This window comes from Larus michahellis, chromosome 7 (assembly GCF_964199755.1).
Source record: "Larus michahellis chromosome 7, bLarMic1.1, whole genome shotgun sequence".
Lineage (NCBI taxonomy): Eukaryota > Metazoa > Chordata > Aves > Charadriiformes > Laridae > Larus > Larus michahellis.
Window position 1 is genome coordinate 7,871,014 of NC_133902.1, and position 13,552 is coordinate 7,884,565.

The 13,552-nt window shown below is 54.4% G+C and overlaps 1 protein-coding gene across 1 annotated transcript in view; it reads right to left on the minus strand.

The window, feature by feature from the left end:
• Positions 1-5,741: 5,741 nt before the first annotated feature.
• ACACA (acetyl-CoA carboxylase alpha) overlaps positions 5,742-13,552 on the minus strand; it is a 132,338-nt gene continuing 124,527 nt past the window's right edge. Inside the window, 4 exon segments of the mRNA XM_074596010.1 lie at positions 5,742-7,052; positions 8,415-8,551; positions 11,679-11,849; positions 12,598-12,752. Coding sequence (XP_074452111.1) covers positions 6,926-7,052; positions 8,415-8,551; positions 11,679-11,849; positions 12,598-12,752 — 590 coding nt within the window. The 3' untranslated portion in view covers positions 5,742-6,925.

Here is a 13,552-nt window from a genome sequence, read left to right on the forward strand (position 1 = left end):
TTGGCCGAGTGTGATCAGCGCAGGAAGGGCACCAGCAGCCACGGCCTCGCTCACCCCCACCAGCACCGTGTTGTTCAACCCGCGTCTCGGCGTCGCTTTGCACCGAGTCAGAACGGCCCGAGCGCCAGCAGGGCGAGCTGCCACCTGACGAAGCGTTCGGGGAGTTTTAACGCCGGAGAGGCCGGAGCAGCACGGGACGGGGCTCATCCCCGGCAGCCCATGGGCTACCAGGGCCTCCAGACCCCTCAGACTCGGCACAGCCATTTCACCGGGCTCAGGGCACTGGGGAGACAGGGAACCTGGGGGAGGACTCTGGATCAGGGAGGGGAGCCATGGGATGAGGGGGAAGGGTTTTAAACTTAAAAAGGGTTTTAAAGGGGAGGTTTAGATGAGATCTGAGGAAGAAACTCTTTGCTGTGAGGGTGGTGAGCCCCTGGCCCAGGTTGCCCAGAGCAGCTGTGGCTGCCCCATCCCTGGAGGGGTTCAAGGCCAGGTTGGACGGGGCTTGGAGCAACCTGGGCTGGTGGGAGGTGTCCCTGCCCAGGGCAGGGGGTGGCACTGGGTGGGCTTTAAGGTCCCTTCCAACCCAAACCATTCCATGATTCTATGGTTTTAGCCTTTTTTCCCCCAACCTTAGAAGACTCCGCAGCTGCATTGTTGCACTTCACTGTGTCCCTGGAGCTGTCTGCGGAGCTGATGTTAATTAATCATCTTTGCACCTCATCATTGCAGATCTGTCTCCCCTCAAGTCACTTGCCTCCAGTAGCAGCTTCCCAACACCTTCAGTGTTGTGCGGAGCAAAGGCTCCACCACGCCAAGGCAGAACCGGCTCCGCTGCAGAGACGTGGCTTCAGCCATGGTTGCTGGGTGAACCCTGGGTTTAAAAGCAGGGAAAAAAAGGGCACCTGTGTACGGGTGGAGTTCTGACTGAATTCCCCCCCACACCCGGGGCCATCCTGGTGCAGTGCGACGTGAGGGGCCAGTTACCGGGTACCGAAATGGTTCCCTCGGGCAAGGAGCCAGTGCCCCGGCCCCCTCACTCAGGGCAGGCTCCCTGCCCTGTGCAAGAACGGAGCATTTTTTTTCTTGGCTTTAGAAAATAAGTGCCAAGGTGAGTATTGACTCTGCGTGGAGAACATGCCTATCATGGATGAATAAATCTGTCTGCTCGCTTGCGGTGAAGCAGGAGCTGCAGCTCTCGGGGAAGCGCATCGATTTCTCCCGTCCCCTCCAGCTCACAGCGCTCCGGTCAAAATTTGCCAGGTAGAAACAAGCTGAATGTCACCGTTGGCTCCTCTCTGCCACCTTTTCTATTTCGGCAGCCTACTGATGACCTTCCGTCCTGCGAAGAGCCTGGCAGCGATGCCCAGCTCTCCTGGGGGGAGTCAGGAGGCCAAAGGGTCCATGTCTCCAGGGAAGGGCGGTGTTGGTAGGACACCTGGCCCAGGTTGTGATGAGTTAATCCTGCGTTCATTAGCGAGCCAGTTCATTTGGTTTGTGTGACACCTGTCAGCGGGCTGCTCCAGTGCAGAGCTACGGGGCTCCCCAGCTCTTACGGGCCTCTGGGTGTAACCATCTTCCATGGCAAAGCCCGGCCCTGCCACGTCCTGTCCCCTCCGTCCCCCACCCCAGCAATTCCGGCTCCCCGGCAATCGGCAGAACCCAGCGCAACACAGGGGCACCTTTCACCGCACCGTGTCGTACAACCCTCAGACCGAGCCGCCTGTCCCACCCCCGGAGCTGTACCTGCGCGTGTTGTCTGAGCGGCAGCAAAGCCGTGCGGCCTTCCAGCAGCATTAAAATCTCATGGTTTAATAACCACAGTTCTGAAAGGCATCAAGGGGAGTAAATTAGCTGCTTCCAAAGTTTGTGTCGGTGGAATGGCTTCACGCTGCTTGCGCTGTTGGAGCGGGCATTAAGGATGTTTCACAGAAAAATCCGTGTCCCCACGTTGGGGTTTGCTGCGCTGGAGTGTTCTCCGCCCTGCGTTTGGGGCTGCGCTCAGGGTCCTGTGGTACCTGCTACCACTGTGCCCCCCCGCCATGTCCCACCCGACCTCTGTGTCCTTTAATTGTAGCACCCGGGCTCTTGATCTATTTTTTTTTTTTTTTTTTTTTTGCGGGAGAGCGGGATGTGATGTTAAAAGGGTAATATGAAACACTTTAAATGTGATAACTTCTCGTTCGTATTGTTTGAAGAGATAAGAGTCAAAGCCCTGCTAAGCATGCTTTTGAATTTACTTATCAGTGTGTAAGCAGGCTTTTCCCCCTGCCACCCCCACCTGGGCAGCGCGATGCTCGGGGAGAGCCCGGCCCGGCAGCGGCAGCTTACGTGGCCCCTGTTTCATCCGCTGACCTCGCTGGCGCGGGCAGCGCTTGATTCCTGGCACAGAAACGCTCCCTCGCCTGGATTTGAATTGGCTGCGGGAGAAGGTGCAGCCTGTGCGATCCCCGGGGACCAGCGGAGTCACCCCCGGGAGGCTCCCGGCAGCGCCCAGCCCGGGGCCAGCGCGGGGCCCCGGTGGCTCTGCCATCACTCGCCCTGCGCTGGTGGCACCTTGCAGGGCCCCAGGGACAGCCCCGGCCCTGCAGCCCCCGGGGTGCACAGAGGCCGGGGAGGGGGAGGCCGGACACCAGCACCCCCCGGTCTGGGTGAACTGGGGCAGCTCCTGCCCGTCCCAGTCCCCGTCCCCGCCGGGAGCCGGTGGCCCCGCAGCAGCTCTGGTGGCTCCGGCAGGTTCCGAGCGATTGCGGCCGATGTTGCAGGGCCGTGGGATGGTCGGAAGCTCCCAGCGCTGTTTAATAAGGGCAGAGATAACCAGGATGATTTCCGCTAAGTTTTCCTAATGCTGTCAATTAACAGAAAGCGAGATATCCCCCCCCCCCCCCAACCAGAATATTAATTCTTTATTAATTCATGATACAGCGGCTAATTAGTACCTCCACAACTGGGCACTGCACCTTTGCAAACCATTGCACAGCGACGAGCCGGTGTATTGGGGAATGACGGGTGCGATGGGGGGACAGAGGGGTTGTGTTAATCCCCCCCCGCCCTCCCCAGCCCCACAATAGCAAAGAATTTCAACTTTCAGACAAACAACTTCATTTACAAGTGTGTCTCTAATTAGCTGCAGAATTAGTAAAGCAGAGTTTTCCCCCCATAGATCGGCCAAACCCCTGAGGGAGGCTGTGGAATAGAGAGAATCGCATTTCCAATTATTTTGTTGAATTGCTAATTTAGTTATTGTGCCTGGCGTAATTGTGATGGGTATTGGGTGTGCAATTCAATTTGTTTTAAATATTTGTGGGAAGGCTGATCAGTAATGGAGCTGACCTATTTCATGGCCCAAATTGAGAGAAGAGACTAAAACAAAAAAACAGCTACAAAGCCACAGTTTGTCTCAGTTTTTATTTTGATGTCTCTCATCCCTCTTAAGACTGTTGATGCAACAAAAGGTTTACATTAAAAGATGATGGCACTTTGATCTTGGGCTTTTGAGAGCTTACAGCTTTGGTACTTCTTTTCTTGGCGTTTTAATATGTAGATATTTTAGGCTAAAGAGTTTTAAATGTGTTTCTGGAGTTCAGTAGGGTCCGGCCTCTCATCCCCCCCCCCAGTTATATTCTGTTTGTTAAGGTGATTTATGTTTTTAACTCTCAGGATTCCGGTTTGAGAAATGTGTGAGAAATAACCGAAATAACCGGCTTTGCCGAAGTGCTCCCGTTTGACACGTCCCTCTGCCACTCACCGCTCATGCGGGGAACACCTGGGAGGCACCGGGTTGTGCCGAGCCCCCGTGTCACCAGGGGACAGCCCTCGGCCAAAGGTCCTGGGGGTCCGTTTCCAGCTTCTCCCGCTGCCGCCATCCCCCGCTGCGGCCTCCTGCCAGGGACAGGCTTCGTGGAACGTCTCCCACCACACTCAGCGGCAACCGCTGGGGCTGGGGGTTTCCTTTCTGCTTGGTTTGGCCACTGTCGTGTTACAGGAGACAAGAAACCCCCCCGTGCCTCGCTGGGACGGCGGCTGCAGGCTGGGAGCTGCGCTTGGCGCGTTGGGCAGAGACCGGAGCCCGCGGGGGGACGAGGAGCTGCTCCTTCTGCACCCGCTGCTCCTCCCGCTGCCGGGGACGCGACGCAGCCATGACGGAGCGTGGAGAAAGGTAAAAAACTTGTGCCCGGTTTGTGAGCGCTGCTTTTCTCCGCCAGCCGCAGTGTCGGGACGGGCTTTGCCCCGCTCAGGAGGGTTATTTCGAACACCTGCAGAGCCCGACCCGGGGCAGAACGAGAGCAGCAGCAGGGCCTGGCGAGAGGCTGGCTTTGGGAGGAGGCCCAGCAGCCCAGGGCACAGCCCAGCCAAGGCTCCATCCTCCCGGCAGCCACCGGAGCGGTGCCGCGCGGAACTCCTGCTCTTGCCTCGGGGAGAAGCCGAGCTCCCCGAGGGACGCGGGACAAGGGATGACAGATTTCCACTCCTGGCAACAGCGATGTAATTCATTCTTTTTATTAAAAGAAATTGAGGTAAGTGAAATACTTCAGCACCAGCGAGAACCGTACGTACCGAGGGTGGTATCCTCGCCACCCCCGCCCCGCTGGGTGACCGCCCCGGCACCGGCACCGCGGCACTGGGAAGAACGGCCGGGACGTGGGCCGGTGACGCTGCCACGGCGCTTCTGCAGGTCTGGACCTCCCCAGGGCTCGTGCTGGACTTTGAGTTCAGACCAGCTCCGGTGTTAGCTCATGGCTGGGGTTTTTTGGAGCTACTTCTCCCCCAGATGAAGTGGAGCCCGGCCCCGTGCCCGTAACACCGACACGGAGGGCTCTGCCCTTGCCCGGCAGAGGAGAGACTTCGGCAGCGACAGCTCCCACCCCAGGCAGAAGGAACGGAAGCGTGCGCGCTGGGACACTGCCCAGAACACCCGCAGATGTCCCGGATAAGGGACCGACCTGTGGCACTACCTCGTAGGAAATCCCGGTGACAGGGCAGGAGCCCAGCGAGTCCCCGCGCTGTGATCCCCCCAAGGTCCTGCCTGGCTGCGACATTCTCCGTCTGTCCTGCTGCAGCCCACATTGGCATAAGTAAAAGCATCTTTGGGGGTTGTTCAGGGGGCTCTAGTGGGAAAAAAAAAAGTCTCTTAAATCAAATTAGGGTTCTTAACGATTGAAAAAAAGCTAGTCCTTTGGATGGCATGGCCGCCGCTCGTCCCCGGGGAGCCGAGCGGTGACCCCCCCCGGGGCTGCACCGGGATTTTACAGGAGCTGTGGCACCGCAGGCGCAGACGGGCTGCGTTGCACTTCAGAAGGAAACCGTACAGGTGTGAGGCACTGGCATCATCATTCATTAATTCTCTCATAAAAACATCCCTTCTGATTCATGCTAAACTGAAAGAGGAACTGTGAAATCTGAAATACTTTTAAGACACTCATTGGTGTAAGCTCTCCAGTACTATTTAGACCAAGTTCTGTAACAGTATCTAGGGGCTGACCACGCTTCTCTCTAGAGTTCCAGCTTGTCTGGTCTTTTAACACGGTCAGGAGGCCCACGAAAATAAAGAAATATAGAAATAAGCCCAGGGCCGGGGCCGGGGTGAGCCCATGGTGACCTGCGCTGCTGCTGCAGCTCCGCGCCGGCGCCGCACTCACCGGCCAGACACCCGCCCCAGAGAATCCCTCCTCAGCGGCTGCGAGAGCCACCACCGGAACAGGAGAAAAAGTGAAAAAGCCAGCTGGCGCTAAGGAAGGGGATAAGCAAAAATAACTTTTATTTCCGTCTTCCCACGTGAATAACAGCGGTCCCTTCTCCCAGGGCCAGACAAACAGGCGGCTCCGCTCGAGCCTGCGCCGGGGCAGAGGTGAGCGATGGAGAAAAACTTTGCTCAGATGTGGTAGAGCTGAGATTTCCCTTCGTGGTCCTAACCCCAGCTGTGTTTTTGACTCTGTCCCTTCCCCTCCCTTCCTCTGGCAGGTTCTATCTGCTTCAGCCACCCGCTCCCATGAAGTACGTGTGCCAGTGGGGCTGCCCGTTATCCATCAAAATAAGCAGGGAAGGAAGAACAGAAACGGCTGAGCAGCTGCATTTTGGTCTCCTCTTTCACCTTCTCCTAGAAGGGCCTTTCACAGAATTTACTAACCTGTTCTAAAGGAATTGGGCACAAAGGCAAAGCGAGTGGGGATTTAACCTCCAAAATCCTGCCCTTCGCATTCCGGGGAGGCCCAGGAGCCTTCCCCGCAGGCTGCCCGGGCACGGCCTGCCCACAAACAGCCTTCAACGCTGCTTCTCTACTACCGAGTAACAAGACAAGACGTTTGAAATACAAATCACGACTGGCTGATGGAGACAAGAGGGCGGTGGGCTCCGCTCGCCCCCAGGAGGGAGGACGGTGGGCTCCCACCCGCTCCGGGGAGGCAGAACCGTCCTCGGCTGCAGCAGCGCTCTCGTGGGGGGTGACATTGGCACTTGTCAGCACAAAGCTGCCGCTACCCGGCGGGGTGTGAAAAGAGAAGCAGGCAGGGGCGCAGGGGCATGAATTTAAACGAGCCCCTGCTTTGCTATGCCAAGACCTCACGGTACCGGAGCACCCTTCATTGCCTGGCCGTAGCTTTTTCGGGTGGCAGCCGAACAGCGAACTGATGCATTGGTCCAGTCACGCTTTGTTAAATAAATAAGGTACAGTTAGACAGCTGTAACTCAATTCCGCAGGCGCTTGTGTTTATACATTTTCCTCATGTCTCTGGCCAAAGAACACACTTCCTCTGGTCAGTCTGATTTGAAAAAATAAAAATGTCACTCTTCCAGCGTTTCCCTGAGCCTCCCCGTCTCGGTACAGTGGTCGCAGTCGAGCAGACAAAGGGCAATTCTGAGCTTCGTTGGTTTTTTTTTTTTTTCCTCCACTGTACCGGGCAAGGGGGAGTGTGGGAAATCGATGCTCTTACGTTGAAGAAGGCGAGTCCATTGTGGAGAGGATCCGCACGATCTCTGCTCGCTGGGTGGGTGATATATGCTGGGTCATGTGCACTATCGAATCCATGGCAACCTCCGGATTGGCCTGGACCAGGCTGGAAAGAGGCGAGAGTTAAGTGACAACAGCCCCAGCATTTGCACCAGAGCACGTCCGACAGCTCCCCATCAGACCCGGGGTGGGGGGGACTGGAAATCTGGGGTCTGTAGGAAGGATCGGACAGGCAGGCACCCGCGGGAGCTGACTGTGAGCAGCGCAAGAGCTGCGCTCGCTTGGAGGCCCTCGTGCCACCCAATTTGCTGGTGGCAACCAGCCCAGAGGCTGAAATCCCGAGAGGCTGGAGCATGGGGGCCCAGGGGGGACATGGGGAGGCCAGGAGCTCTGGAGCGTGCCCTGGTCCCACCAGCAGCACCTTCAAAGGCTGCTGACAGCACCCACATCTCCCCCTCCCTGATGGGGCAGAGCCCCGTCTGCTGTAGCACGGATGGAGAAAGTGGTGGAAATGACGGGACGAGACACTCCACGGAGTCAGACACGGGACATGGAAACCAGAGGAGCTTCACTCCACGGTTCGGTGCCCTCCCCGGCTCCCTCAGAGGCAAAGCTGCTGTAAGAGATTCTCCAGTTCAAGACATAAAAAATTATCCAAATTAGATCTGTTCAAGTCCAGCAAAGCTCATGAGGCTTCACTGGCTCCGCTGCATGAATGTCCGTGCAAATGCGCACAGTAACTCTTACAAGCAGGAGGAACAGATACTCCACCGGTGTTTTAGTATTCTGGGGGGTTATTTGGTGTAGTTCTGAACAGCAATCGAAGGGAACTGGGCATTTTATGACATTGAGCACAGAAGAAACTAGACAGGCTTGCCTGGGCAGTCTGGGGCTAGAGGAAAACAAAGGGAAATCATCCGTAAGGATATTCTGGCGCAGTGTGGTCAACACACCGCTTTGATAGCAGGAGCCCAGAGAGTTGCTTTCTCTCCCTGCTTCACGCAGTATGCGGCCCTCTAAAATAATTTTGCATTATCTGCCTCAAACAGAGAAAAGACACATTAATGGTGAAACTTCTCTGCCCCGGCCCTTCACGGCTCCTGTCCGAGGGAAGGGCGCGCACGGGCAGGGAGGTTTGGACACCGCTGGATCAGATGCTGCTGGGTTGTGCTTTTGGTCAAGGCGCCTGCCCCACAGCCTGCGCGGGAGGAACAGGAGATGCAGACTTTGTACAAATCCCTGTCTCACCGTAGCTCCACATTTGCCCCTGTATTTGCATTTCCAAAGGAAACCGCATTTCCAAATGCTCCTTCTGCGCTTGCCACAGAAAAAGGCCAATGAACGTGAAATGCCTGTGGAGCTGACGGATCCACTTCCCTCAGCTGAGGAAGCACGCATGGCCACAATCAGAGGCCGAACTTTGCAAAATCCCCGTTCGGCAGGGGCAGAGCGTGCATCGTTGCCTTACCTGCGTATCTGTTTGAGGATGTAGTCCCTCGAGATGTATTTGATGTTTTCATCCACAACGGAGCGAACACCTTCTTCTTCCGTCAGCTGTTTTTCCAGCCACTCCACCAGGTCCTTATTACTGTCCCACAAGTACGCCTGCGAACAAACCACACCTGTTATCTGATGTCCCGGTGCTCCCCGCACACCGTCCCCGAAATTTAACTCGCAGTTTTTGGCAGCAATGGGTAAAACATTTGGCTGGAGCCCTTCGTGGTTTTCCCAGGGTGTACAGCTTTTATAAACACAACTAACGATTGGCAAAAGTCAAAAGGTGATATATTTCTTTTGCATTTCCTTCTGTAACTGGGACTAAAGGGAACCACGGAGGCAACAGTGCTGCCAGCAGCGGCCACCAGACCGGCAGCATTGGCCCCAGGGAGAATCCCAGTTTCCTTCTGTGATCTGATGCCCAAATATGAGGGGGACGCCCAGAGGGGAGGGCGCGCAGAGATGCAGCTGATCTGGGGCTTCTCCCAGTGCTAAACTGTCATGGAACCCAGAAGTCCTTGTCACCGAAAGACTGACCCGGTGTCAGTGTCCCCCAGCAACCATGGGATTCACGGAATCCCTCATCCAGACAGAAACCCAACAGCACCTTCAGCCGGCGTGTGCACAGCAGAGGAGGTCGGGGTGTCCACATCCCTGAAAAATCTTGGCAACAACCCCCTTTTTTTCTTTTGCAAGATCATTTCACCTGATATTTGCTAGGTAGTTGACTACATAATAATTCAGGAGTGTGTTAGACGCCTAATAGCCTTCTCGCTCCTCTCTTCTCCTCTCATTTTCTTTACAAATCATTTAAGAATCGTTTTGTTAATGGTTTCCGGAAAAGCAAGTACCGCCATTAGCACTCATTCATATTTATGTCATTTTATTTGGGTAATTAAACACAAAGCTCGTCATTTAAAGGTGCACTATCCTTCTCTGTTATCACTGAGAAGTCAAAGTCAGAATGACAATGAGCTCGCTGCAGTACGGCCATCGGTGGCCGTGGGGCTGGCAGAGCGGGCACCCTCCCGGCGTGGGCGCAGAGCCCAGCAGAAGCCTGTGATGGATGTTTGCACCCAAAACTGAAGCCTCAGCAGGGGGGAGCGTGTTTGCAGAGCCCCTGGAGCAGCAGCAGGGAGGCCAGCAGAATCCCTCCCGTACCAGGACTCATCGCACGCCCCGGGCTCCTCCAGCCTCTCCCAGCAGAGCAATCCCTGCGCTCCACAGCCGCTGGCACCGTCCCAGCTTTCCCAAGGCTGGTTTTCCCCCCTGCCGTCCTTGCCAGCAGCAGAGAGGAGCGCAAAGGTGGCACTCGCATCATCAGCCTCCTCACCGCTCCTCCTTTATTTATATATTTCATTACCAGTTTTCAAAGTCCAAAGAATTGTCTCGCTCTTCCCGAGACTCTCACAAGCTGCCGAAGGTGCTGCTGCACCCACGGGCGACAGCCGGCACCGTGGGGACGCAGCCCCCCTCCTGCCTGACACGCTTGAATAAGAAACCAGGATTTTTTTTTTTTCTTTAACATTAGGTGTGTGATTGTCTTAAAACAGCGATGTCATTTCAACCTCAAGATTTTGCTTATTTCATTGTTTTTTCTTATTATTATTTCAAACTCGTTAGGTTTTGCTCCCCGCTTCTGCCCCTAGACATGCCAGAAATGCTCCCTGCATACAAAGTAGGGCACTTAGGAAGATTTCAGGGAAGGGAAAAAAAAAACCACCCCAAGAAGCTGCCTTACGGTTGCAGACCTGCGTAAAGCTAGATTTACCCAAGAATCCCAAAGCTTTTAGTTTAGGAGAATATTTAATACTCTTATTAATCATTTTTAATCCGTTTGCTTTTAATTAAGAAACAGCATGATGCTTTCCTATCAACATATGCCAGGGAGCAGATTAATTGTGGCTTAAGATAACTCTCCTTGATTGGTGTAATGTATTAGCTAACGAGATGCCCGCTTTTAAAGACGCTCAGACACTACCTTGGAAAGCCTGCTGCCCTCCAGAGAACGCTTCCCCCCGCCCCGCTTCTCTGGAACCCCTGAGTGTTTGTGACTTTAAAAATAGAACAGAATAAAATAAAATGAAATGAAATGAAATAAATAAATAAAAGACTCAGATTGGAGGACTGTGACAAAAACAACCTGAGAGCAGCTCCAGAGATTGCTCTTCGGAGATTGCCAGCTTCCGAGTTGGCGCGCAATTAAAAAAAAGAAATCCTCACCGCAGCTATCAGACGAGGGCTGCGGACGGTGCCAAGCGACCCCCCCCTGCCTCAGGCCCTGGCAGTTGGCTTTTACAGCCGGTGCGTGCCCCCGCCTCAGGCAGCGTTAAAGCCCGGTGCCTCCCGGGGGACGCCTGGCAGGAGAATGGCAGGGGCTGCCCTGGCTGGGACACAGCAACGGTGACGGACTGCCAGGCACACACGAGCTGTCCCCACCGCCTCTGAGCTCATGGCCCGGGGAGAGGGAAGGCAGGCGAGGGCAGCCCAGGGGAAGGGGGGGAACAGCGTGGCCATGGTCTGCGCCACAAGCAGCAGGATGGGCGGATGAGGTAGGTTGGCTGTACATGTGCCCCACGAAACATCTGGATACAAGCACTGCATCCCCACACCCTTTTCACTGTCAGTGGGATAGAGCAGGATTGAGGGTATTATTCAGTAAGAAAGCATAATTGAAAATAAAATAAAAATCCTGCTTTCACATCACAGAGGATCCCAAGGGTGGCAGGGACCGGTGTGCCCAGCGAGGACTGCTCCTCCGTAACAGCCTCTGTAAACATGAGCAGCTCCGCGGCGCTATTTTAGGCACGCTGTGCACAGAAACGAGGAGAGGGAGATACTCAGGGCTGGTGGATAGAGCATGTGTTGCGACTCCTGGGACTCCTGCTGCCAGTTCTGCCAGACAGCAGCACCTCTGCGCAGCCTTCCTCCCACACCCTGCCCTGCCTCGCTCTGCTGAGCGCGCTCTTCATCTTTGTAAGGTGCTCAGATTTTCATATCAATGGTGCTACAGGCTTGGGAAAAAAAACTATTTTGATTTTCTGGCCTGCTATAAAAAGCATTCCCATAAAACAACTCATGGCCCGGAACATTCCTCAGAAGTTCTCTTTCATCATCTAAAATGTTTTTTGGACATTCCGATTAAAAAACAGAGACCAAACTCCACCCGGGAGAACTTCACTGAGCTCAAGCCTAGGAAAAACTATGGCCTTGGTCAAACTGTGTTTTCATTTACCTTCACTGTCCCTTCAACTTCCACAAACCAGCGTCTCAGCATAGCCTGGATCTGCCCGTCAGTCAGCTCAGGATTGGCATCATGGATCTTCTTTTTGACCACATCTTCTAGAAGAAGACGTCTTAATCTCCAGTAGAAGAAGGTACGGGAAGTTTTCCAGTCTAGAATGTCCTGAGCAAGACATATGTGGAGAAGGAGAAATGAGTGAGGGACAAGATCTACCTGGAGAAATATATACGCCTTATTCCCAATGGCAAAAAAAAGCTTGCACCCATTATATACCTAGTTATACCACTTGCACCAGAGAAATACAAAGACTCCCACATCTGAGCTTTGCAGACTTCCACCCTGTTGTACCATTAAGTCACCAGAAGCTACATCCAGCCTCCTTTGTCACCCAGAAGTCTGCTCCCTCCTGCAAAAAGCTCTGCAGAGGAGCAGCACAGCCTGAGACACTCACATCCAAGGGGAGAGGGAACCAGGAGAATCCCATCGGCCAGGGTTCCAACCCTGATGCGACGGCAGCCCTCCCCACCGCTGAGGGTCCCCACGGGTACAGGCTTCCCTGCCTTCCCACTTCCCTGCCTTCCCCTTCTGCCAGGCACACTGCAACGTGCACTTGGGGGGGTTTGATGTGGTGGCTAAGGGTCCACCAGTGAAGCCCAGAAAACATGGGGTCTCAAATGGGCATGGATCAGGTAAAGGTGCTAGAAAACACCATGTGCTTGTGTTCTGGGGCCAGAAAACAGCTGGTGGGTGGAGAGGGTTTGCTCCTGTGGCAAGAGTCATTGGGACAGAGGTTTATCTGCAGGCCCGCAGGCGGCCTCCAGCAGCAGCCTCCCCGACTGCAGACTGTCATTTCCCACACGTGCCAAACCCCCCACAAGGATGTCCCCAGGGAAAGCTCGCCGATACTCACGGTTATGGCACCCTTCTCCTGCATCCGGCCGGGTGTGTCATGCAAGTCCGCAAACTGCATGGCTACCTGGTGGTAAATGGGGATCAGGAATTCCTCCCGCTCCTTTAGCTTGGTCTCCAGCTCCTTTCGGTCGGCGGGGCTCAGCTCGGGGGTACCTGCAACCAGGCACAGCCATGCGTCAGAGACCTTTGGCAGGGCAAAGCGATGGGTGCTCAGAGGAAAGGCAGCTCTGGACAGCCCAGAGGGAGAATGGAGGTTTCTTCTGTTCCTGCATACAGGTGAAACCCAGACTTGGGCCAGGGCAAACACCAGACCACCAGCTCCCAGCAACGCCAAGCAGAGCCTTGCCTCAAATCTAAGTGTTCCAGCCCAGATTTCCTGCCACCAATATTCAGGCAAGATCTTCAAAGGAGTTTTCACCATGGAAACTCTATTCCATTTAAATGCCAATGAGCTGAGCCATCAATTAAGTGACATTTACTGGACTTACTCCTAAAAAAGAGTAATGTCCCAACACGCAGTTCATTTAGCAAGAAACATGGACAATGTAAAACCACCTAGACAATTTCAAGTTCTCCTGCAGGCTGGTTCCTGCCAGCAGCTGTTAGAGCCACTGCCTCATTAAGGAAAACATACAAGTTATGCTAGAGATGCCAAAACCGCTCACATTCAGTTTAACAGCGATCGGCACACATGAGTCCCAATCACGGATGGACAAGAATAAAACTGTGTCAGGAAGATAATGTCCTGTGGAGTTCATAATTTTTAATTTATTTTAAAGCATTCGGCTCAGATAAAATTGACTTTGATTAAAACAAAAACACGCATTAAACAGTTTCTGATTAATTTTGGAATTGCCTGACCCGGACTAAGCCAGGCAAGGGGAAATACATGGTGCTGCGGAGGCACGTGGCAGGTCCTGCCGCTCCCTGCAGCAGAACTCCTTCCCCGAGCT